General features: G+C 40.3%; 1 protein-coding gene across 2 annotated transcripts in view; it reads left to right on the forward strand.

The window, feature by feature from the left end:
- Nucleotides 1-27,017, forward strand: part of SMARCC1 (SWI/SNF related, matrix associated, actin dependent regulator of chromatin subfamily c member 1) — a 151,779-nt gene that overhangs the window by 14,334 nt on the left and 110,428 nt on the right. The window contains exons 3-9 of one of the 2 annotated variants that reach the window (XM_065586693.1): nucleotides 4,728-4,813; nucleotides 6,150-6,176; nucleotides 8,686-8,767; nucleotides 10,914-11,006; nucleotides 15,586-15,655; nucleotides 19,214-19,283; nucleotides 22,319-22,394. In XM_065586693.1, coding sequence (XP_065442765.1) covers nucleotides 4,728-4,813; nucleotides 6,150-6,176; nucleotides 8,686-8,767; nucleotides 10,914-11,006; nucleotides 15,586-15,655; nucleotides 19,214-19,283; nucleotides 22,319-22,394 — 504 coding nt within the window. The remainder of the gene's footprint in view (nucleotides 1-4,727; nucleotides 4,814-6,149; nucleotides 6,177-8,685; nucleotides 8,768-10,913; nucleotides 11,007-15,585; nucleotides 15,656-19,213; nucleotides 19,284-22,318; nucleotides 22,395-27,017) is intronic. The other variant, XM_065586694.1, reaches the window with a different exon arrangement.

Below are 27,017 nucleotides of genomic sequence, written 5' to 3' on the forward strand. Positions count from 1 at the left end.
ATCCTTTACCTGAGAACGCTTCCTGCCGAATCTTGTTGAAAAAGCATTTTCAATGGAAAAATTGTCAAATTTTCAGACAGCTCTAAACTTACAAATATCCTGACTAGTGACCTTGGCAAAGAATGTTAAAATCTGAAGCATGATTTCCAATTTAAAACTAGAGTCCTCTCCACTGTTTTGTCCACACTGTAGAAAGCAATCCTATATTGACTCCTTAGAGAGAGACTGAATGGGACCTTAATGGACCTTTTAAATCTCCAACTGATGTTCTACTCTCAATTTTGGATTTCTATCTAAAATGTCTTTTTTTTTTTTTTTTTATAATGTGTGGTATGGTATACCCCGTTGATTGGTTGACGAGAAATGGTGCCTTGTATGCTTCAGGTACTATAATAAATAAATCAATCAGAGGTGCATTTAGCGGTAAGTCTGCAAAACAATTTTTTGCTGGTTCTCACAAGATAAACTTTTTTTGTTACAAAAACTTGTACACGGAAAGGTATCTTCAGGACCTGCCCCATCCAGTCTTCCTGCTGCAGAAGTGGAGCCCAGCTGATTGGTTTATAACTCTGTTTTTCAAGGATGTCTTCATCAGGAAAACAGCTGGAAACTTTCTTTTTTAAAACAAATACTGAGATTCTCCTTTATCTCTTTAATCCATACCACTCCTTTGTTTCTATTTTTCGTAGCTCGGGGCTCAGTGGTCACCTCTGATACATTATGTTCTTACAATATGTAAGAATCCTGTGCCGGGGGCTTGGAGAAGAGTGCTGCATTATACATCAAGAATATATGCACTTGTTCTGAGATCCAGAAGGAAGTGGGAGGCAGACCAGTTGAGAGTCTCTGGGTAAAGATAAAAGGGTTAAAAAAATAGGGGTGATGTCATGGTAGAGGTCTACTATGCACCATCAAATCAGGAAGAGGTGGTGGGTGAGGCATTTCTAGAACAAATAACAGGTATCCAAACCCCAAGACCTGGTAGCAATGGAAGAGTTCAGCTACCCAGGCAGCTGTTGAAAAAGTGATACAGCAAAACCTAACATTTCCAATAAGTTCTTGGAATGTATTGAGGACAATGTTTTGTTACAAAAAGTGGAGGAAGTAATCAGGAGTACAGCTATTTTAGACTTGGTTCTGACAGACATGGAGGAATTGATAGCGAATCTGAAGATGGAAGGCAATTTGGGAGAAAGTGGTCATGAAACTATAGATTTCATGATCCTAAGGAAAGAAAGAAGTGAGAGCAACAGAATAAGGACAATGGACTTCAAAAAAACAAACTCAGAGAACTGGTAGGTAAGGTCCGTTGGGAAGCAAATCTAAAGGAAAAAGGAGTTCAGGAGATCTGGTAGTTTCTCAAGCAGACAGTATTATACACACAACTGCAAACTATCCTGAGATGAAGAATGGAAAGGGGTTACTATGGCTCCATGAGGAGCTCTTTAATGACCTGAAAATCAAAAAGGAATCTGTGATGGGGTGTACCAGACCTCTGATGCCACGTCATAGCCCACCCCAGAAAAAGGCACAATGGGGTTAGATTTTTACTTGCCCGTTTAAAAAAAAAAAAAGACTTTTGAGGGCAAATAAAACATTTACCAAACACTCAATAAAATGTTAGGACAATCAGAACCAAGCACTTCCCAAAGTACCCAGCTAGGTCCAGGACAATGATTAGCAAAACTGTATGACTTGCATGTGTGAAAGTCTGAGTAATTTAAAATGACATTCTACTTCCTCCCCCTCCCCCCTGTTTGGTGTTCTATAATGTAATTTAAATGAAAATCCAGGATTATAAGTGGAATGCAGGGTATTAGTTACCAAGTATTTGTAATTTAACTTTCACGTGTTTAGGAAATGCTGAATAGTTATTGTGACTTTTTTCTGTATTGTAGTTTAAATAACTTACCAAAACAATTGAAATTGGTGTGATTGTATTGCATTATTTTGACAAATAAAATTTGCAGAATTTTAAAATTTTTGGTGCAGAATCCCCCCAGGACTAATGTAGGAACAAAATCAGAAAGGCTAAGGCACAGAATGAGTTCCACCTTGTAAGGGACATAAAAGGCAATAAGAAGTGGTTCTTTAAATATATTAGGTGCAAGAGAGAGACAAAGGAAAGTATAGGACCTCTGCTTTGCAGGGAAGAAGATCTAATAACTAACTGATGACATCAAGAATGTTGAGGTGTTTAATGGCTATTTTGTTTCAAGTTGCCCAAAAAGGTTAATGGTGACAGATACTCAAAACCACAGTGTTAACAACAAGGGGGAAGAAATACAAGCCAAAATAGGGAAAGAAAGGTTAAAGAATATTTAGATAAGTTAGGTGTATTCAAGTCAGCAGGGCCTGATGAAATTCATCCTGGGGTACTTGAGGAATTGGCTTAAGCGATCTTGGAACCTTTAGCAGTTATCTCTGAGAAGGTCCTAGAAGAAAGGAGAAAGGTACTATGTCTGCCAATCTTTTAAAAGGGGAACAAAGAGGACCTGGGGAATTATAGACCAGTCAGCCTAACTTAAATACTTGGAAAGATACTAGAACAAATTATTAAACAATCAGTCTGTAAGCACCTGGAGGATAATAGGGCTATAAGGATTTACCAGCATGAATTTGTCAAGAACAAATCATGTCAGACTGACCTAATTTCCTTCTTCGATATGGTTTTATTCTTAGCATATGCGCATTGTGCCTCAGGTGGCATGTGACCAGGATTCATCACTAAATTTGTTCCGCTGGTTTGATCATTCGAGTCTCCGGCCCATGCTGAGTCCTGATGGGGAGTGAAATGTGAGGGTTACTGGCCTTAATAGCCATACTGGATAGGGGGAAGCAGTAGATGTGTTATATCTTTTAGTAAGACTTTTGATAGTCCTACATGACATTCTCGTAAGCAAACTTGGGAAATGTGGTCTAGATGAAATTACTATAAGGTGGGTGCAGAACTGGTTGAAAGACCGTACTCAGAGTCTTTATAGTTTGCTGTCAAACTGTGAGGGCGTATCTAGTGGGGTGCCACAGGGGTCAGCCCTGGGTCCAGTACTAGTCTATATTTTCATTAATAGCTTGGGTAATGAAGTGGAACATATGCTTATAAAATTTGCAGATAACACTAGGGTTACCATATTTAACAAATAAAAAAAGAGGACCCTCCACAGGGCCCTGGCCCCGCCCATTTCCCAACCTCAGCCCCGCCCCAACCCCGCCCTAACTCCACCCCCTTCTCCCTCCCACTCCCAGCCACGCGAAAAGGGCTGCCCGAGCGCTACCGGCTTCACGGTTTGCTGGGCAGCCCCCAGACCCTGCGCCCCCAGCCGGCGCTTCCCCAGCGCAGCTGGAGCCCGGGAGGGGAAGCGCCCAGCCAGGGGCGCAGGGTCTGGAGGCTGCCTGGCAAACTGTGAAGCCGGTAGCGCTTGGGCTTCGGGCAGCCCCTATGCCTCAGGACCCTGCGCCCCTGGCCAGGCACTTCCCCTCCCGGGCTCCGGCGGTGCAGGGTCCGGAGGCATGGGGGCTGCCCAAAGCCTGTAGCGCTCGGCTCTTAAACAGAGCCGAAGAGTCGGGGAGGAGCAGAGCGGCCGGAGGCTCTGCTCCTCCCCTGACTCTTCGGCTCTGTTTAAGAGCCGAGCTGCCCGAGCGCTACCGGCTTCCAAGTGAGGCTGTGGAATTCCCATCGGAGGGTTAAATAAAATAGGTATATCTCCATTTATTTATTTATCTCATTGAGCTGGAAGGGACCCTGAAAGGTCATTGAGTCCAGCCCCCTGCCTTCACTAGCAGGACCAAGTACTGATTTTGCCCCAGATTCCTAAGTGGCCCCCCTCAAGGATTGAACTCATAACCCTGGGTTTAGCAGGCCAATGTTCAAACCACTGAGCTATGTTTGTTTTGTTTTGTTTTGTTTTTAAGTTTGGCAAACACGTGTCAGGGATGGTCTAGGTCAGCGGTCGGCAACCTTTCAGAAGTGGTGTGCCGAGTCTCCATTTATTCACTCTAATTTAAGGTTTCACGTGCCAGTAATACTTTTTAACATTTTTAGAAAGTCTCTTTCTATAAGTCTATAATAGAGAACTAAACTATTGTATGTAAAGTAAATAAGGTTTTTAAAATGTTTAAGAAGCTTCATTTAAAATTAAATTAAAATACAGAGTCCCCCGGACCAGTGGCCAGGACCCGGGCAGTGTGAGTGCCACTGAAAATCAGCTCGCGTGCCGTCTTCGGCACGCGAGCCATAGGTTGCCTACCCCTGGTCTAGGTTTACTTGGTCCTGCCACAGCACAGCAGGCTGGAGTTGATGACTTCTCAAGGTCCCTTCTAGCCCTACATTTCTGTGATTCTGTAGAACATAGATTCTCACATAACTATGAAAATACATATCAGAGTTGGCCTTTGAGCCCCCGATCTGTGGGAAATAGAAATATAAAGGAGTGGACTAGATTAAGATTAAATTTAGGATGCATCTGATCTCTCTGTGTGTTTACAGTTAAACTGCTTAATTTTGAATGTGTATTTGTTTTACTACTTGGAATGTTTTTAAGTGAGTGAAGAGTAAAGCTTTATAAAGTAAGCCCCAGATGGAAATGGAATGGTACATTTGTGAGTTCATTGGATTTGTGTTCTGTACAGAGTTGTGTACATTTAATGATACAAAGCGTATCTTTGCTATCATGGCATTGAAGATGTCACTTTTGGTCAGTGTTCACACTTCTGTCTACTGATTCTAGGCCAAGTGCTTCATGGATTTCAAAGCTGGAGGTACATTATGTCATATTCTTGGTGCTGCTTACAAGTATAAGAATGAACAGGGCTGGTAAGTTTTTACTTGAATTTATACACCTTCTGCATGAAACTAAACAAATGAAATGCCTATTCAAACTACTTGCAATTTAATACACTTCCTTGAAGAGTTGAGTGGGAAAGGGAGTTGAGAAGAGGAATAAATTTTTCTAGCTGATGCTCTATTTAAAGTTGTCTAAAGACGAGAAGTATTGTGAACTGATGGATGTAGCTTCAGGGTGGGAGTCAGGATCTCCTGAGTTTGTAATCCCATTTTTGCCATTTATTTGCTGTGTAATGGCCAAATTGCTTAATATCTGTGCCTCAGTTTCCCCATCTGTAAAATGTGGATTATTCTTGTGTCCTAGGATATTGTTAGGATTAATTAATGTCTACAAATACAAAGTACCACATAGATACTAATAAATAGAAAATGCTTTGTAATTGTTCATAAATAGAGAATGCAAATTTCATAAAACCACTGCCTATATAAATATTGATGTGTTCAAAACTGTCCATTTGGAGTCCAGTGGTGTTTATCATGTGTACATTATAATTCAGAAGTCTTTTCCCAAGAGGGGAAGTTACATAATAAGTAAATTATTATCATTGAGAAAATTGCAAAATCTCCAATTGGGAACTAAAAATAGTCAATATAAAAGAGCAATAACTCAGTTAAAAATAAGGCAGAAGTTTCCCCTTCATTTATGTAGTTCTTCTTCAAATGTTACGAAGACCTGTGAGTGTACCTGGGTTCAGATTACCCCCCGAAGAGCAAATCAAAAGGCAAGAATAAGCCATGTTTTAGTATTATTTTTGTAGGGTAGATGGTGCTGTGCCCCCTAACTGCATTGCAGGACATGAAAAAATAAGAAGCTGTCATAAGTTAACTATTGGCGGTCCCTTCTCCCTTTCCTACAATGCTAATACCCAGCCACAGACAACTGCTGCCTGAGATATTCTGAAAATAGTATGTCTTTCGGGGCCTTTGTGTTTCCTCTGAGACTCAATGGAAAAGCACCTCAGCTAGCTCCCACACAGTAAATATTCTTTTCTTTTCAGACAAACTTATTTCCCAGTTACAGAAATCTGAATGAGAGCAAAACTCTGATATTTGGCCACATCCTCTCTCCTCCCTCTCTTGCTGATCCCTCAAAACTAGTTGGTAGTGTCTTGTGTGTGTATGCATGTGGCGTGGGGAAGGAAATGATACTTGAGAATTTAACATTGAGGATCAGATTTAGAACCTGGAATGTTCCCTTCACTGACTTGACCAAATAATATGATGTGCCTGATGCATGATTCTTTGTTTTTCAATGGTATGCATTGTCGCTCTTGGTTAACCTGTTTGTGAATGATCTGTCTTATAGGAGAAGTACCTTTCCTGGTCATAATAGGTATGTCTGAAAAATGCACTTATCCAGTGCAGCTGGACGTACCTTATTGTAATTCAAACAGATGTTCTCTAAAACTTGTTGCTCTAGACTTAGTTTCTAGAAATAATTAGTTAAAGGAGAAGACAGGTGGACCGCCTAGTGATCTTTTAAGTGATTTTTTTTTTTAATTGCCCAATAAGGTATGTGCTGCTGTTTATATGTTAAGAAATAACGAGTGCTTTTAGGTGGAAGGTTAAATAAAATTATGGTAAAAATGTGAATGTCTGAACAAAGTGAAATGAATCCTTCGTGTTGACTTAGATCAAAATTTTCAAACATGGTTGGTTAAAGCTAAGCACCTAAATAAGTGACCTGATTTATAGAGATGTTTAAGCCTTAACACATTGTGTTTTGAAAATGGTTGAAATAATAGTCTGAGTTTGAAAACTTGCTTGTGAACATGATTTTAATTTTCTTTGTGTCCACTTTCCTAATGCTTAACTTTGTCCCATTAATCTCAGAGCACTATCTGAAGATCACATTTTGACCAAAAGGTTGTGAAATGATGTCAGTATGCTTATATTGGGGCAAGATTTGTTAATCAAGGCAGTTAGAATAAGAAGTTATAGATCATCAAGCCCACCCTCTACCAGTCCAGAAGTGTTCCATACACAACTTTTTAAGATTTCTTGTTCTGACTGTCACTGTAAGACTTTGAGATGACATTTATGTTGCCGTGTAATATTGACATTTAAATATAGAGGACTTTATGGTTGAAAGACAAGCATACAAAAATAAGTGATTGCCCTTAACGTCTTTCTGTTATGTTGGGCATTACAACAAACTCAGTCCTCGGTGGAAAAAATCCCATATCACTGGCTGAAAATCGAAACCACTAGGGAAAGAAACAACCTTGCACAAATGTGAATGTCTAGTGATGTGCACCTCTCTGGTGTATTATAAAGATCCCCCCCATATGGAGGACCATATATGCTGCAATACTTAAGGGCCTCAGGTAGGTAAAGGTAAAGTGGTAGCTGTAATGCCCTTGCTTAGATTAGTAAATTAACATAAAATTACATGAGATTGTGAGGTTATAAATATTTAGGTTAATGCGAGCTTTTGAAGTTGTAAAATTCAAACTTGCACATCAAGATGTGTAAAACTGAATTTAACGTCATTACATATTTACAAGCTGTAACAATCTCTTAGGTGTTTTACTGAAAATAAGTGGTGCTTTGTGTATTTTAAGTATAGTGGCGCTTACTACACTTTGTACACTAACCACCACTTAATCCCTTTTATTGTGTGTAGTACTATGCTTGGACAGAAAGTCATGCACCCCAACTAAGAACCTGATACTGAATTCTTTATCAGCAGCTTTGTTTCTAATCCTTCTGGTTGCCAAAGTGAAGCTCACAACCACTTACTGCAGATAACCACACTGCTAGCGTTTAACAAATTAATAATGCAGGCTGAATTGTTGGAGATCAGAAACTCCTGGAGCCTGTCAAATTGCAGACTCTTGTATCTAAATATATATCCTAACCTTTAAAATTCTTTACAGCTGTCACCCAAATTCTTAGTATTGAGGTGGGAAAGTAAATCATTTTAGATTTGAACGAATCCATCCCATGACTTCAGAAAGAAGTCACATTACTGTGTCTCTGCATCATTGGATTAATAACTTGGGTTATTGTAAAAGATTTCCCACTTAACAATAGGCCAAGAATCAGATTCCAGTGTGAGGATGGATGTAATACATTGTTTCAGTTACGTCTACAATTTGTATTCCATGCATGCAATAGTGTTTTTTTCAGATGTGCCTAGTTCAAAAAAGCACAGTAGTGGATTTAATAAGATGTGCTGCTTGCTTCTGAGGTTAGAATGTAGGCCTACAACTGATTGCTCAACATAACCAATAGACTAGTGAATGCAACAGAAATATAAATAGAAAGCAGTGTTTAAAGACATGAACATTGATTTGCCTGTGTTCCCAGTGCTGTTGGCTCTTGTCAGCTGCTGATGCCATTGTGAGCTCTGTCTCAATAAAAGCAAATGACATTCTCAGCTGCTTTTAATTAATTGCTGTTGTCTGATCACTCTAGAGAGTATAGAAATGTAGTTAATTGGCTACCTGTCTTGCTCCAAGGTTTTGTTGCTAGTCATGTTGGATAATAGAACTTCAGCCTTGGATTCCATTGTGCTACTAAGAGTTTACAAATCAGCTGCATTTTGTTGATTGGGATTGACTGTTTCTTTTTTACTAAGTGGAGCAAGAGTAACATGGTTGAACCATTTTTATTGTGCTCTAAAACTCTGTAAATAATTTATGTTCATGCATGCAGATACTGTAAGAATCCGTTCTCTGTTAATATTAAGTATACCAATATAATTTGCTAGAATGTGCATAGTTTTAAATATCACTTCTTGGTCAAAACCAAATATAAAAAAGTCTAAAGATTCTTTGCTGTTGAAAATAGGTAAGTTGAAGTCTTTAATATCTTTCAATCATTTTCCTCATTTACAGGCGGAGGTTTGATCTGCAGAATCCATCGCGAATGGATCGAAATGTGGAGATGTTCATGAACATTGAAAAAACACTAGTGCAGGCAAGAAATTTTATAACCGTAAACATTTTCTGTTTTGTGTCTCAATGTACTTTCCACTTTCTTTGGGGAAATGACCTTCTAGCTTTTAGGTCCGTTAGAGGTGTGACCTGCATAAGAATTCCAAACTTTGTACCTTTCTTGAATTTGTCTGAATGTAACTTTTCTCTTTTTCAGTCTGATCTTCCTTTCTTCTCATTGAGAATCTCTGCAATTAGTTAGTGTGGAGGTCTAGTGTGGGAATACTTAGTACAGAGAAACCTGATAGGGTGGGAAAATAATTTTGAGCTTTAAAGTTGTTAGACAACTATTTTTTAACTTTAAAATAAAATTGAGCATCTACAATCCAGTATCTTTAACAGATTAAAACATTGTGCTTTAGATTTTAGGAAATGAAGAAGTTATAAACATTTGTGAAACAGAACTAGTCTTGCAAAAGCCTGCCACTTACATTAAGGCAAAAAGTGAATTTACTGCTCTTGAAATTACTGCTGGGTTATCAGGGCAGGTGTAGAAGTACATTATGAGCAGCAGCAATAGAAACTTCAACATCCCACCAATGTGCCTCAATCCTGACTTGGAGAGATCACCTTGAGTGTGCAGATAATTAATTTTGTTCATCAAAGTCCACCCTTGGCTCGTCTGAGACTGCCAGCAAGGTGAAAGTTCCCGTTCTGTTTCTGATGAGAATACCTCTCCACTAGTAAATGGACTGAAACTCCAACTCATTTTGTCTGAGCCATAGAATAGCTACCATATGGTAGCAGCTCATTCCTGTCCAGAGTCAAATTTGAATCATTGACCTAGAGGTGGAAAAGCTCTGTATCCCATTACTCATCCCTTGTCCTTGTGCCATTACAGTGATCTACTCACTTCCCCACCGGAGCAGGTCAATTTAAAATTAAGTTTATTACTGTGTCAGTGATTGTTTCCTATGATAATCTGTAGGGTCTAGGCCAATACTCTTGCTTGTACTACGTTCAAGATGTACTTTTCAAGTATTTAGCAAAATCAGTAACAGCAGGGAAAGAACCCCAAAAGTGACACTCTTTGACATTTTGGAATAAATTGTTTTGCTGTGATTTGATTAAAGATAGCTGGATATTCACTTTATTTTAAAATAAACATTTAGTGTGGCTAAAACCACTGTTCTAGGCAATGTAGAAATCTGTAGACACTAGTGCTGCAGGGTGAGATCCTAGTCTGGATGTATCGAACGTGGCGTTTAGTTTTCCATTTACAGTAGCATGCTCAGGACTTGATCCAAAGCACAGTGAAGTTGAGAATCTTTCAGTTTTCTTCAATGGACCGAGAACATGCTGGTGCACAGAACTCAGGCGGGTGAGCGGGGCAGCCACCCAGGGTGCGAAAAAACGGGTTAGCCTGGGGGGGTGTCACAGCCCTCCCTGCCCTGTCCCCGAGCCAGGCTGCCTCTGCACGGCTGGATGCTCCCCAGGCAGAGCTCCGTCCACCGCACTCCTTCCTGTCCCTCAATGGAGCCCAGCACTGACCGGTGAAATCCTCTGAAGCAATCCCCTCCCGCGGAGCCCAGCTGCCATGAGATGTTCCCCAAGGCACTTGCATACTGCTGCCCTGACACTACTGGAGCATCTCAGGGCAGCTGGGCCCCATTGGCAGGGACCAGCGCCAGGGGTGGTGCCGGGCCCCTTTAGGGGAGAGGCAAAAGCGTGTTGGGGCACAACTCAGAGCTGTGCTGCCCACCCTGCCTGGGGAGTGCCCATCTGTGCAGAGGTGGCCCAGCTCAGGGAAAAGGGCAGAGAGGGCTGCCGGGCAGCCAGCCAGTGCCCCGGCTCCCACCAGCTTTTGATCCGTTAGCTCCTGGCAGGAGGCAACAGTTCTCAAACCATAGGGCATGCCCCCACAGTTTGAAAACCTCTCTGCTAAATGGAAGGCAGAAATTGGGAGGGGGGGCACATGACCCCATGTCCCCATCCACCCACACATCACCTCTAGGGGGTGCAAATATGCTTGCTTGCCATGGGCATTAAAATGCCTAATTAGGCTCTGCATAGAACCTTTGCATTAGTGTTTGTCAAGCAGTAATGTTTAATGCAGTAATTAGTCCCTGATGGGTTCATGCCTTTGATCCACTAGTTTCTGATTTAAAGTTTTGTCTTTTCTCCTCTAGAATAATTGTCTGAGCAGACCAACAATCTACCTCATTCCAGATATCGAATTGAAGTTGGCTAATAAACTAAAAGACATTGTCAAACGTCACCAGGTAACAGACATTTGTAGCAGCCTTGCATTTTTGTAGGTTAAGTTTTTGCAGCTGTTTATAAAGGACAACTGTAGAGATATTACTTTAGAATTGGGCTTCCTAAAATTAAATAGTATAGAGGAGCAATGGGCAACCGGTGGCCTGGGACTGCATTGGTCTTTCCGGATCATTTTGTTTGGCCCGCCGACAGTTAGCCGATGACTTATTCTGCTGTGACATTTATTTTCATTGCTCAACTTTTTTGCTGTGATAAACATACTGAGAGTATAAAATGCTTGTTTCAGTGTGGAAAACTGATCACTAGGGGGATTGGTTGTGGGCTTCCTTGGGTTGCATGTATGCTGAATACAAGGAAATTCAATACCCTGAAACATCAGGTCTGTATCCACTGCACCACAAGTGTGGTGGGAGATGGTGCGTTGACAAACCTGTGGCTGATACTTTTGTCTTAATTTTTTTTAAACAAGTGATAAAATTATAAAGAAAAGTCTTTCATGAACAGTGGAAGCGTGAATATCTTTTTACTGAAAATGGACATAAGCCTCAGTGCCTCATTTGTTTGCAAGTCATGGCAGTGACAAAAGAATATAACTTGAACCATTTCTACAGCACCAATCACAATGCCGAGTATGACAAATATACTTCTAATGGTCGATGTGAAATGCAAATGGAAAAGGCATTTTCACGTGATGAGAAAATGGTTTAAAAAAAAAAAATTCAAAACAGTACATCTTTCTCAATGTATAGTTTTGCAAAGAGTTTCAGATATGCATGAACATGTGGAAGAAAAGTTGTTCTTCGTTTCTTTTGACACTAGAGTACAGCTGTGTCAGATGCAGGTCAGCTACTGACATATGTCCAGACGATTTACACTAGTTTTAACGTGCATGAAGAGCTTATGAAGTTAGCCTCATTACACAGAACGGGAAAGGGCCCAGATATTTTTGGTGCAGTTCAGGAGGCTGTTGCAGATTTTCAGAAAGTTGCCTGCTGCTGTCACGGACAGACCACCTACTATGTTTACATCACAGGTCGGATTTGCACATATTTTGAAGCACAGTGAAGTGAATTGCCCAACACTGCACTGCATTATTCATCAAAAGTCGCTGTGTGGAAAATCACTGAACTTCGATCATGTCATGAATGTGGTCATGAAAGTTACAAACATAATCTGAGGTGGCAACAATAGCAAATGTGTGGCTTTTCTCAGTGAAGTGTATGTAAAGTATGATGGATGAATCATGATCATAGACTATCAGGGTTGGAAGGGACCTCAGGAGATCATCTAGTCTAACCCCCTGCTCAAAGCAGGACCAATCCCCAGACAGATTTTTGCCCCAGATCCCTAAATGGCCCCCTCAAGGATTGAACTCACAACCCTGGGTTTAGTAGGCCAATGCTCAAACCACTGAGCTATCCCTGCCCCCTAATACTACACTTGATCTTAGCTCACAGAGAGCCAAGAAGCAATAAATGTCTTGAGATATTATTGTATGCAGTGTTGTAGCTGTGTGGGTCCCAGGATATTAGAGAGACAAGGTGGGTGAGGTAATATCTTTTGTTGGTGACAGAGACAAGCTTTTGAGCTTACACGGAGGTTGGTCCAATAAAAAAATATTGCCTCACCCATTTTGTCTCTCTTGACAGATTATTTGCACTTTGAGGGGATATTGTCACCTTTTTGAAAAACACTGCACGTTCTGATACTAGCGAGTTTCAGGAAAAAATGGAAGATTCTGTTTTTCTGTAATATGGCATTTTTGGCTGTTAGAACCTGACATTTGAATCCGAAATTGCAAGGCAGGGACCAGATATGTTGGATTTCATTGCTCACCTGGGTGGCTTCTGAGTAAGCTTGAATTTTTTAAGACTCTCCTGTTGGGTTTGGATTTTGGCCACTTTACAATATGTGCTGCATTTGCATTGAAACTGCAAACGTGCCAAGTCAGTGTTTAGCGGGTGCACCACTGGCATTGAAATGCTGCAGCTTAATTTCCACCAATGTTTTAAGGATTTTGAAAGTTTTTCACCTCACCTCATCCGTTTTAATGATTCATTGCATCTATTGTCAATGAACACCAACTAGAACTGAGCAGACTGCAGGCTGATCCTTTCTCCTTTTTTTGGAAAGAAGGACGAAAGGGGCATTCAATTTTGGAAACTGCTTCCTGAATCCCATTTCCCAAATCTGAGAGAGTGGTCGCTGAAATTGTGTTCTGTGTTTGGAGCTACTTATGCTTCTGAAAGTAACTTTTCTACATTGAATCATTTGAAGTCTAAAGAAGGAACCAACTGACTGATGAAACTCTTCCCACTTATGATATAGATCTGCCCTTCTTAGTGCACAGGCAGGCCCAAGCGCGAGTTTCACTCTGACAGGCAAGGTACTGTAACAATGATAAACAGCAGAGAAAAACATGAAGATATTTTTATTTTTTGTTTTAATTTATTAATCTCCCTCCCCTTCTGGACACTGAAAAAAAGTTAGTGAAAGGTTTAGGTTGAATCTTCTTTTTAAAATAAAAAAATTCAAGGTTGTGCTAAAAGGGACTTTTATTTTAGATATAGATATTAATGGAGATATCCCATCTCCTAGAACTGGAAGAGACCTTGAAAGGTCATTGAGTCCAGCCCCCTGCCTTCACTAGCAGGACCAAGTACTGATTTTGCCCCAGATCCCCAAGTGGCCCCCTCAAGGATTGAACTCACAACCCTGAGTTTAGCAGGCCAATGCTCAAACCGCTGAGCTCTATCCCTCCCCCGAGTTTTGAATAACACTTTGGTTTTACTGTGTTAATACAGGGTTAACTGTATGTTAACATGTTATATTGTGGCAAACGTTTCTGAGTTATGCACTAGATAACCTCTTTAAAAGAATGTTGGGCCCACCAAAGGGTTTTAATGGATTTTGTGGCCCTATTCTTCTTAAAGTTGCTCATCCCTGATATAGATAAAGGAGTGTTTTTCTGGCCAAAGCACACCTGGGTAGAGGATGGTCTAGGTTCTATTCCTGGCTATATTATAGACTTCTGTGTATTTTTAGGCAAGTCACTTAAGCATCTATCTCAGTTTCCCTGTCTTTAAAATGGCAATAATACTTACCTTCTTCACTGGGAGGATGATGATTAACTCCTTCATGTATAAAAACGAGTTTGAGATGTGAAATGGGCTGGCTATGTAAGTGTAAAGTAGTAAATTTTAGGAGAATGGGATTTACTTTGCCATCTGAACAGCCTTCTGGTGGTCTCTCTCTCATACTCTGCTCTCATCTTAAATGCGTCTCTTCTCCCATGCATAGGTCTCCTAACTTTTTTCCCTTTGCAGATGGTAGCTTTGTCTGCTGAATGCTTTGATTTATTCATCATTCTGTTTCTTGTAACTTAACCATATGCTCTCTACTGTCCTAGTATCTAATTCTGTAAAATATGTTTTGGAATACAGTTTGTGTGAAAAATGATATACAACATTTCCATTTCTGTAAATACATCTCCCTCCACCTAAGAAAAATTCCATAGATTTTGAAGAAATATATCTGTAGAGTCCGATTGTCCCTTGGGTCTGATTCTGTCTGCTGTGTAGTGACTATGAGACTCTGTGTAGTATGTTGGATAACCTTGATGTTTTTAGTGCAGAGGAAAGGCAATTTTGTATTATAGATACAAGTCAAGCAATATGGCATCCTCAGCTAACAAATATCTATTTTTTAAAAGCAATAAACAGTTGAATATTATAATATTTAAATGGACACTATCAACTTGAAAATACACAATTTCAGACAGACATGTTTATCTTTTACTGTTACAAGTAACACCTAAAATTACTCTGACAAAGAAGTCAGTGAAAATAGCATATCTTTTATAATTTACTATGAGCATTTGACAGAGCTTTGAATATTGCCAGAGTCATTGTTTTCTCCTTCATAGTTGTCTTTTCCCTTGTTAAACAGATCCTTTTAAACATTGAAGGGGGAGCAGAACAGCCCTCTTTTTTTTTTTTTTTTTTTTCAGGAACTCTTTTTTAGGTTTGTTTAAAGTTCAGGACATGCTATTTAAAGGGGGATCTATTAGAAATTGGAATTTTTTTAGTCTAAAAAAAAATCAAGTTGACTGTCACTTTAAAATTACAGTTTGGATCAAAGTGTGTTTATATTCAAACACAATTATGGGTATCTTCTCATAGGAACGTTCACAATAGACTTGCATAGACTGAGATTTGGGAAAGTGAAGAATGAGGAAAGAAAGAGAAAAGCGGTGAGAGGAAAGAAAAGATTGCGGTGAGAAGGGCCAAGGTGATACCAGATGGAGACAGGATGGTGTGCCAGAAGCAATCCTTCTTAAAATATAGAAAAGCATAGTTAGGGGAAAGAGGTAACCCCCAAAAGATGAACAGTAACCTACTTTTCTGATACCTTTAGAATATTGGAAGTAATTGGGTTGGGCACTTAGGTTCTGGATCTTACTATATTATAACTAAAATCACATTAATGTTTCTGAAATGGAAAGTTTTTTTTCTGTTTGTCGGAGGAAGTTATTTCTGTATAGCTATGGATTCTCAAGCAGTGTTTCACTTTTTTCCATAGGGAACCGTCACTGATGAGAAGGCAAAGGCCACCCACCATATTTATCCTAATCCTACCTCACTGGATGATGGTAAATCATACAGAGTTTGTCTATGAATCTTGTAACTAAAACGCTTAACTGCTAAAGTGATGGTTGCTATACAAAGCCACTAGGTAGGAAGATGCACTCAGCTTAATACTGAGAGCTGTTCAAATCTTAAAAGTTACTGCTTTCTGACTTCAAATGGTTTGTAGTCCTAAATGTCCTGCATCACAATATGGGGGTTGGTGGGTTGGGGTACAATGAGTGTTTTTATAGATCTGGAACTATATTTTCTGGAAAGCATATGATGATGTAGGCCTTGATGGAGTGAAAGTCTGTGCTATTAGCATTAAGCCCTGGCAGTGTGCTGGGTGCTGCGTAAAACAGATTATCACATTCCATGCCTCAGAATTTTATAATCTAGGGGAGATTTGAAGGAAAATCAAGACTATGGAACAGCGAAAGGCAGGAGTGGTCATAGATGACAAAATTTTTACGAATTGGTGGTGTAAGCAGGGCTTGAGACTGAACCTACCATGGACCACCTCACCTTGATGATTTGGTTTTGCCCCTGATCTCTGGGTCGTAGAGCTAATCCATACAAAATTATGTATTTCAAACCATATTCAATGGGATTGTGGCTAAAATAGCTCCACATCGACACTTCCAGGGCTAAGTAAAAAAATGAGACTCAAGTATCAGAGGGGTAGCCGTGTTAGTCTGAATCTGTAAAAAGCAACAGAGGGTCCTGTGGCACCTTTAAGACTAACTGAAGTATACTTCTGTTAGTCTTAAAGGTGCCACAGGACCCTCTGTTGCTTTTTAAAAATGACACTGAAAACTAAGTTGAGACAGGATTGATAGCATATAAGAATAGGCAAAAAAGTTAAATGTTCTGTTTTCCTAATAGTACCTCTTAAGAAACAGAACCAGATCTGTGGTAGAGAACATTGGAGCCAAAATAAAACTCGTAAGAATTAAAAACTACTTTGTATAGTTTCATAGGGATAGAAGTGTGGTTAGCATCCTTGCTTCAGTGTGTGTCTGCATTGGTTAAACCACAAGTGGCAGTGAAAGCAATACCAATGAAAATTAATGAAATGAGTTGGTTAGATAAATCAAGACCATATTGCACTTCTCATTGAGACAAACTATGAAACTTCAGATAATAATCTAGAAGCATTTTATCATGCTTGTATCATACAACATCTAGCTAACTATTAAAGAACCTTACTTGTTAAGTTAAGACTACAAAAAGTGTCTTTTCAAATTTCATTGTCCAATTTAACTTTGTTTCTATGGAACTGGATTTCCCTGATGCAGCATATCACAAAGAAAGCTGCAATAGTGTTGAGTTATGCCGTGGCATCTGATTTCCACTAGATGGGAGTGTTTAGCTCTGTGTAGACTGCAGCATGTTGTTTTTTATCCTTTGGCATCCCTTGGTTGAATGTATTTTGCATTCCGAGGGGCATAATGCTGGTACATAACTACCTCATTTGTGTTCAGAAGCTCTCTTTAATCCATTTGTTTCCTGAATAGGGATGAGTGCAGTTTGACATCTGTGACGAACTTGCAACTATATTCTTAGATAGAGATACATGGCTCTGTTTAAGTCCCGACTTTACTGAGCTTCAGGGACCGCTTGACTGCAATGGAGCCATGAACTCAAGAAATACTGTTGCATAGTTCAGACTCTCAATCTAATCTACAATTTAAAAATCAGTTTGATGGATAGGTTTCAGAGTAACAGCCGTGTTAGTCTGTATCCGCAAAAAGAAGAACAGGAGTACTTGTGGCACCTTAGAGACTAACAAATTTATTAGAGCATAAGCTTTTGTGGACTACAGCCCACTTCTATGCATCCGAAGAAGTGGGCTGTAGTCCACGAAAGCTTATGCTCTAATAAATTTGTTAGTCTCTAAGGTGCCACAAGTACTCCTGTTCTTCTTTTTGATGGATAGTGTTCTCCAAATTTCTAAACACTCTCCCCCTTCTCCAATGCCACGGGGAGAGGGAGGGGGGAATTAATATTTTAAGACACCTTTTAGAAACAGCTAGCATCATTCAGAAACACCACTATTGACTCTGTAGTGACAGATACCTATCGAACTGTATTGGAATCATGCTCTTACTGCAAGATACGCAAAAACTCATTTTCATTGTCCCTGGTTTGGCCAGTATCCAAGCACCAATTGTTATTACAGGTGTCTTAGTAACAGCATTCTGCATGAAGGAAACAAGAATTGGATTACTAGTCTCACTAGGTCAGCATTGCCTTGGAAGTTCTGCTGAGTTAGCACATTCTTTTCCTTTAAGTTATGCCTTAGGAATTATTTTGGGGGTGTTCTATGACCTGTACTATACAGGAGGTCAAATAGATATCACAATGGTCCCCGCTTGCTTTGGAATCTATGCATTTTCCCTCATGTAAGTCTAGTATTTATCACTTCAAAACCATCTTCCTGAAAGGAGCATTTTTAAGGATTGTATCTGGTACATTTTATCTGGAAGTTTAATTCCTGTGAAACAGGCTGATGGGTATAAATCAAACTAGGGGAATGAGTGACTGGCTATTCAGAGCTCTGACAGGGACACAGTGGTGCGGTGGGACAGATATTTTCCAATTGACAAGAAAAACTTCCAGAGGGAAAGGGTTGGGCTTCAAACCTTACAATAGTTAGAACAGATATATTTGTCTTGGGGAACTAGACTTCCTGACTCTCTCCACCTTACTTGTGCCTCTGAAGCAGCCCCTTACTGAACCTTGTGCTGCAGGAGCTGTTCTATGCTCCATACCAGGTTCTCAGCCTGATATGTTAGAGTTAGAAACTAGCAGCAGGCAGGGAGAGACGACCAGCTAGAATCGGGGGGCAGGCTGGGAGAGGGAGAGTTTTCAAGGGCAGGCAAGTCTTAACCCAGCTCTACCTCCCATCAGCCAGAAATCCTCCTTCTCTAGTACAGTGCCTTCAAGTGACCACTTTCAAGCCTTTACACACTGACCAGTCACCAGGGTGCTAAAACTCTGGGGATTAGCCAGTGACCTCAGGGTTAAAGTCTGCAGTGTATATGCAGTGCCAGCAATGGAGACTTAAACTCTTCAAGTGGGTTTATTCTTGTGGACAAATTGGCTGTGGGTCCATTTATGAATCTATAGAGGCCTAAAAGGAATACAATAGGCCTTTTTGTTTTTGTTTTGTTTTGTTTTGTTTTAAAATAAAGATTCTTTAAATTGTAGTGTGGCATCAAGGCTGCTCAGATGCCCTATGTTTGCAGCAGCTCTACTCTTTACCGATCTCATTCTGCTACTCAGGACGGCAGATCTTGCATTTCTAATGGCCCACCGCAGATCTTGTTCAAAGGCCAGGAGTAAGGTTTTTAGGACAGGTGCAGAGTCCAAACGGAAGCTAATGATATCTTGCTGCTTACCCTGAGCACACTGTAGTTGAGTTAAAGAAATGTATCTTAAAAAACAGCCTGCAGCTTCCCTGCCTCCTGCGACATTTGGTAGAGGTGCCTGAAATAAATCCTGTTCTTATTATGGCCCGGCCCCAGTGCTTGAGTTAGCTCACTATCTCAATCTGACTTTGTTTCTTTGTTTTGCAGATGAATGGTTGAGACCTGTGATGAAGAAAGATAAGCAGGTGTTGGTGCACTGGGGCTTTTACCCAGACAGGTAAAGAAAGGAGGAGGGGAGAGACCCTTCATCTCTAAATCCTGAAAAAGCTTGTTAAAAAAGAGAAATGTTAAGTCTTAGAAGTTTGAAATTGCAGATGATTTAATCCATCATTTCATACAGATGAACTGTTCCTCTTGGTTTCGCGCATCTTATTTCTCCTGATGTCAAACCACCTTCTGCTCTGCAGCTGTGATTAAGTTTAGTGAACTTGCACGTTGCTTTCCAGAAAATAGTGACATCCCAGCTTTGTATGGTCTGTAGTTGTGCTCTTCTTTTCTAGTCCTACAGAATAATGCCACAGGGTCAGGCCCGTTGGTTTCATGTAAAAGAAAAGTTTAAACCCTTCCCCCCCCCCTCCCTTTTGACCATTTTGCACACCATCTGATTGGATTGTTCCAGGGTTTTTTTAATGACTGTACAACACAGGCTAGAACACCCAACACACAGCATTGGTCTCATGCTCTACGGCCTCCTAGTGACTTAATAATTCTTGCAGTACCCAGAACTAGAGAAAAGAGATTTTGTTCACTCTAATAACACTTGAAAGTGATATTGGCATAGCTGTGTGTCGGGATGTGACTAAAACGCACCCCTGACCGACAGAGCTTTGCTGACAAAATCTCCAGTGTAGGCGCAGTTATGTTGACAGCAGATTGTTTTTGTTAATGTAGCTAATGCAGTTCAGAGAGGTGGTGTTCCTACACCAACAGAAAAACTTCTGTCAATACAGGCTGTGTATACTGTAGAGGGCTGTGCTGGCATAAGCGCCACAGTGTAGACATAGCCTAAGACTAAAATCTACGCAGTAATACAGCTGCTCAATGTGACACTGCCAGTTTTTATGGACTGGTGATATGGCACCTTTTCTTTCAATGTCTGTGATAGACCTGGTAATTTACCCTGAATCTCCTGAGTCCCAGTCTAGTGCCTTTTTATAGAATTGTAGGACAGTCCAGTCCCCTGCACTTAAGGCAGGGCTAAGTATTATCTAGAGTCTAGACATCCCTGATAGGTGTTTGTCTAACCTGCTTTCAAAAATCTCCAATGATGGAGATTCCACAACCTCCCTTGGCAATTTATTCCAGTGGTTAGCCACCCTGACAGATTGGAAGTCTTTCCTAATGTCCAACCTAAACCTCCCTTGCTGCAATTTAAGCCCATTGCTTCTTATCCTATCCTAGAGAACAATTTTTCTCTCTCCTCCTTGTAAGAACCTTTTATGAACTTGAAAGCTGTTATGTCCCCCCCCCCAATCTTTTCTTCTCCAAACTAAAGACCTATTTTTTTCAATCTTCCCTCATAGGTCGTTTTCTAGACTTTGTCATTTTTGTTGCTCTTCCCTGGACTTTCTGCAATTTGTCCACATCTTTCCTGAAGTGGTGTGCCCTGAACTGGACACAATAATCCAGTTGAGTCCCTTAGATCATCTAGTTTCACCTCCTGTATATCACAGGCTATTAAACTTCACCCAGCTACCCTTGTATCGAGCCCAATAACTTATGTTTGACTAAAGCATATCTTCCTGAAATTGATTTGACGATATCAAGAAATGGCAAATCCACCACTTCTCTGTTAATTTGTTCCAGTGATTAATTGCCCTCTTTGTTAAAACCACAATTAACTACAGCTGTTAGCTGAGGATCTTTTACTGATTGTGTGATGTAAGAGGCAGAATACAACTATATTTTCAGATCCCAGGTAGCTTTCTGTGTTGGTTGTGTGTATGCTCAAAATTATATATATATATATATATATATATATATATATATATATATATATATATATATATTAAAAAAAATAAATAAACCCCACACTTTTATATACTGACCTAATTGGATTGAAAGTTATTAAATAAATATACAACCCCACCAACTTATTTCTCAAAGGCACTGTTTAGAGTTTAATTGCACCATGCTTTGTAGTCTGAATATGAGATGAAAATTTACAGCAGATAAGAATTAGTTTATAAGCATGCCCATTACAGCCATCCAATAACCAGCATGAAAGTAAGTCTAAATTTTCCCATGGAACTGTATAGATTTCAATGACAGCTTGGTGTAAATGGCCTTTGTGCCAGGAATCTGCAAACCCAAATGTAAAATTTCTATTGAAAAAAATCCCTCCATAGGGCCAAAATGTCCGCTGTGGTATGCTTGCAGGACTCATTGATTTCAACAGTGGTTGTGTATCTGTGTCCAGCAGAAGTGAACATCAAATTCGTGGGGGAGAGGGATGGGACCACACTTCCTAATTACATCTTCATTTTGCAATAAAGCATTTTTAGTACACTTTTATTTTTACATTATAAATATATAAATATATATAATTATTTTATATTCAGTTCTGTGTACCAACGGTGTCCATATAAAAATCAGAGCAATCCAGCCAATTAAAGTGAGAGCAAAGAAATGCTGTGGCCTGCTTGGGCTCTTTATCACATGCCTAGTGTTGATTACAAAGTTATCGGACTCTTTTTTTGGTTAAACTGTTGCAAGCAGCCATTTTTTGGGAGGGCACGTCATTTGGTGAAACAGGAAAATAATGGTCAGATGGATTCTGTAGAACTAGAGGCTTGTGGGAAAGATTGTATTGCTGCCCTTTATTTTCAGAGTCTAATGAATCTTAATTAAAATAGATAAGGTTAAGAAACATGGGGGCAACTTAATAAATTAACTGTGCAGAGAAATAGGAATTCACTCAGGAATTCCTTAAACACCACCGAAACCTGGAATTATCAGAAAATATATAATTTCACTGTTGTGAGCTTTTATAAATCTCTAACTCAGAAATGTAAATTTCTGTATTGCATCAGCTGGATTGAACCACTCCTTTTTCCACTGCATTTTTTTTCAAACATTCCTCTGAGAGAAGCCAGCAAATGTTCTTTTGATAGAAAATAACTTGACACCATTCTGTCCCAGTGGTATGATTTGAACATGCTTTGATGGCTCAACAAACATGCTTGCCAGTGATTTTTGGGATGAACAACCAAGAGGACCAATTCATTTTTTCTCTTCTGATTTCCCTTTTAGCTATGATACTTGGATTCATGCTACTGACATTGAAGCTGAAATTGAAGATGCTCCAATTCCAGAAAAACCATGGAAGGTGAGAGCCTTTTTAAAAAAAAAAAAAATGTTCTGAAGTGCTATTTAAGTATGTTGTATCCTGAGGTGCTTTTATGGAGGGTGTTTTGGAAGGACGATGCTGTAGTAGAAAGAGGGCCTGAGATATAAGGCCTTGTGTTAAAGGCCTGGCATGAGCCTGAGGCTAAAAACTGAGTGTGGATTTATTGAGCAATTCGATCAGAGTCTGCTGTATGGGCTCTCTGGCCAGAGTCAGTACAGCACGCAAAAAGAACACACACATGCAGCCAAACATCTAACGACAGATGCATGTGCATGCAGTCTTTCCCACTTACATGGAAAAAGTCAAAATCAATATTTTTAGTATCACAATTAACATATAAAAAACCCACATTTCTTTGGTTTGTAGATGACCCAAGTGTTGCTTCTGGTGATTATAAAGAATGGGAAAGAGGAAATAATTCATCCCTGTTATGCCAAGGATAATCTGTTGGATTTAACTAGGCCTCATTCAAAGTACTATCAGAATCTCTTTACTCACCACTGAATTTCAGCCACTGCTGAGATAGAACCTGGCAACTGTTTAGTTGGGCATAGCCTCATCATACAAGCATTTAGGACTGAATGTGGAAAAATATCATTGGTGATCAAATTTCAGGGGGAACTTGGATAGACTGTAATGTACAAAATGTGATCTGCCTAGAACATGAGGGTAGCATCCTTACGATTGGACCCTGATTGGGTTGGTCCCTGGGCATTATTGAAATGTAAATGTTAAATAGAATCTACTAGGAGTACGATTATCATCTGGGAAGCAGTGACTTTGAGAGAGATTTGGGGGTTGCGGTAGATAATTACCTGAATGTGTGGTCCCAGTCTGTGGTCAAAAGGGCTAATGCAGGGGTGGCCAACCTGAGCCTGAGAAGGATCCAGAATTTACCAATGTACATTGCCAAAGAGCCACAGTAATACGTCAGCAGCCCCCCATCAGATCCACCCCAGCTCCCGCTCCCAGTGCCTCCCACCTACCGGCAGCCCCACCGATCAGCGCCTCCCCCTCCATCCCCACAGCTCCTGATCCCGTGGCAGGCAGGCGGTTCTGGGGAGGAGCGAGGGCACGGCAGGCTCGGGGGACGGGGCGGGAAGGGGTGGAGTGGGGGCAGGGCCTGTGGCATAGCCAGGGGTTGAGCAGTGAGCACCCCCCGGAACATTGGAAAGTTGGCGCCTGTAGCTCCAGCCCTGGAGTCGGTGCCTAGACAAGGAGCCGCATATTAACTTCTGAAGAGCCACATGTGGCTCCGGAGCCACAGGTTGGCCACCCCTGGGCTAATGCAATCCTTGGTTGCATAAACAGGAATCCCAAGTAGGAGTAGAGAGCTTATTTTACCTTTGTATTTGACATTGGTGCAAACACTGTTGGAATGCTGTGTACCATTCTGGTGTAAACAATTAAAGAAGGATGCTGATGAATTGGAGAGGGTTCAGAGAAGAGCCACAAGAATGATTAAGGCATGTTTTCTAATTCTTTATAGTGATAGACGCAAGGAGCTCATCTAATTAGTTTAACAAAGAGAAAATTTAAGGGGTGACTTGATTAGTCTGTAAATCCCTACATGGGGGACAAATATTTAATAATGGGCTCCTCAATCTTGCAAAAAAAGGTTATAACACAATCCAGAGGCTGGAAGTTGAAGATAAACAAATTCAGACTGGAAATGAGGCATACATTTATAATAGTGAGAGTAAACTAACTGTTTAGAACAATTTACCAGGGGTTGTGGTGGATTTTCCATCACTGACCATTTTTAAATCAAGATTTGATGTTTTTCTGAAAGATCTGCTCTATGAATTATTTTGGGGAAGTTCTGTGGCCTGTGTTATACAGGCGATCAGACTAGATTATCACAGTGGGTCCCTTTTGGCTTAGAGACTCTGAAAAAGTGCCGTGGTATTTTTAATCCCCACATTAGTCCTGCCACGAGTGCAGGGGACTGGACTAGATGACCTCTAGAGGTCCCTTCCCGTTCTATGATTCTATAATGATTCTATGTGTTGCTCATGTCCATTCCGTGACCCGCCTTCCTACCCCTCTGTCGGAGTTACCGGCAAGAAGGAACGGAGAGGGTATGTGGCCAGCAGCGCCCCTTATGCCAGCGCATATGCACACAGCTCCAGAGAACACTAGAGCCAGTCTGACGGACACCACTAAGGGAAAAATCTCTGGCAACAGTGCGCATGGTGCACACACACCTAACGTGGAATGAACGTGAGCAACGCATCTCAAACAGCAGTTACGGAAATAATTAGCAGCGTATTTTTGTAAAATGGTTCGACATCCTTCGATGAAGGGTGTGATAAAAGCAGAAAGTACTGCAATAACTGAATTTTTGTACAGAATTATGAAGGCGTGCTGTTGTAGGAACTGCTTTAAGCCCACCCCACATACCGTAGCAGTGCTCAAAGCATTGGAAATTAAAATTCAGATTTCTTCTTATGTAGAGAAGTTAACCATTTTCAGGTAGGTCCTTCCATTTTAAAGGTGCTGAAGTAAATAAATTCTTGCTGTGGTCTTCCACTTCATTGAAATCAATTCTTAGCTGTTTTGGTGGTGATATCACTAGAATCAGTGAAGGACTTGCCTACATTTGCCAATTTGCTGCGTTCATGCTAGTGATTTAAGCTCTTGAGTCTGGTTGTGGTTTGGCTCAGTCCTGAAATAGATGCCAGTTTCTGCAAGCTCTGTTGAGCATCTTGCACAGTTCATGTCCCTTGGATTGATTTCAGCTTGCCAAAAGCATTTGGACTCTGGCAAAATTGTGCCAATTGTACAAAATAACATTGGAGGGGTAGCACCTTCCAACATATGTTTGAAAAGCAGTTATGGATTGTTATAGTGACATTTGCACAGTTATTAACAACTTGCTTTTGTTAAAAGGTTTATGATTTAACTGGAACTCTGACCATTGCTGCTGTTAGGTATGAAAACTAAGTTAACGCTTCCTGGTCTATTGAATTTGGAAGGGCTCAAAACGACGATAGCAGCCTTCTTTAGGTCCTTTACGTGATTTGAGGTCTGTTTGTCACACAGTGGTTTCTCTCTTGATTTAGTTCATTGAAAGAGAACAAGATAAGGAAACAATTGTAATAAAAGATTGCAATGATTGCTGCTTATTCATTTATACCTAGCGAAGATGATTTCATGCTGTTGTGTTTTGTTACTAATTTGTTTAGCATCAATGCAGGAGGAGGTCTTTGTGGTCAGATCAGGTGAAGAAAATTAATTTTTGGTTGGATGATTGGAGCGGGGTGGGGTTGATTTTATAAATAGCTTTTTAAAACTTGTTTTTAAATATTAAAGTCAAGCTAAAGCCCATTTTTATTACTCACATATTTAAACTAGAAACTCATTCAGAAAGGTTATCCAAGTAAATCAGTACCTGGTCCAGGTTTTCTAGACAGTCTTCCATAGCTAGCTGAAAACTCTTTCACTTCTGATTCTGCTTCCTCCCCTCCCCTTTGCTCCTTTGGCCGTGGCAGAGTATCTCTTGGTTATCTTCCAGGCTTCTGGAATCCCGGACCTGGGTGGAGCCAGTGTTGCTTTCAAGCAGAATGAAGTCAGGGGTGATGTGTTCTGACTATTGCTTGACAGATAAAGCCATTTGAATTTCATGAAAACCTTAATTGACAAAAATGGCTGCCCACTAGAGCACTTCAAGTGAAGTGAAGAGTTTCATTGTTTATTTCCCCCTCCCCGTGCTTTTGCATGTAGAGGTCAAAGGATCATTAATATTTGATCTTAAGGTGTAGTTCAGAAAGGGTGACTAGATGAGCCTGTATTATTGAAACTGCCTGTTAAAAGATGGCATTGTCAGGAATGTCGACATTACATATATTTAGTCAATTTTTCTCTTTTCAGCTAGCTTTTTAAGAAATATGAATCATTGTCCATAACAAAAACTTATTGCATAGTCTCCTGTAGCTACAAATCAGTCTTTAGAACTGCATGGGAAAAGCCTAATAAGGGAACCAGTGACATTGATGTGTCCCTTTCAGAATCTTACAAGGCTTTTAGTGCTACTCAGTTGGTAGAGGTTTCTTTCCCAAATCTCTACTCTGTAAACGTCAATTTCATTGATCAGTGTCCATGTTGGAACCAACGATATATTCGTACATGTGTGTGGCTTTAGTACAGAGAGTGACTGCCCAAGGGACTAAGGTTCTCTCTTCATTCCCAGCACAGGCATGGCATCAGTGCAAGCTTCCCCTCCTTCTAGGAATGAGAGGGAAGTTCAGTCCTTGAGCTTTCTGTTGAGACTGCCAACAAAGACACCAGTTGTGAGCATTATTTTTGTGTATGTGATGGGGACAACTATCCACTGGGAACTGTCTTGTGACCACCAAGATGTTCCCTGTTATACCTTAAAGGTTTTTGTACAGAATGCAGTTTTGTAGCTTTAGTCTCAAAATGACATGCTCATACAGCATGTGCCCAACAAGAACTCTCACCTGCCAGCACAAAAGACTTGGAATAACTAAGCAACAGAAATAAGGAGGAAGTCAATAGACTTATTACTTGGCATAATTACCTTGTTGCATTACTATATGCAGTTATTGTGTCTTACATTTGGTACATAGGAAACCAATA

Source organism: Chrysemys picta, chromosome 2, assembly GCF_011386835.1.
Source record: "Chrysemys picta bellii isolate R12L10 chromosome 2, ASM1138683v2, whole genome shotgun sequence".
In the NCBI taxonomy this organism is placed as follows: domain Eukaryota; kingdom Metazoa; phylum Chordata; order Testudines; family Emydidae; genus Chrysemys; species Chrysemys picta.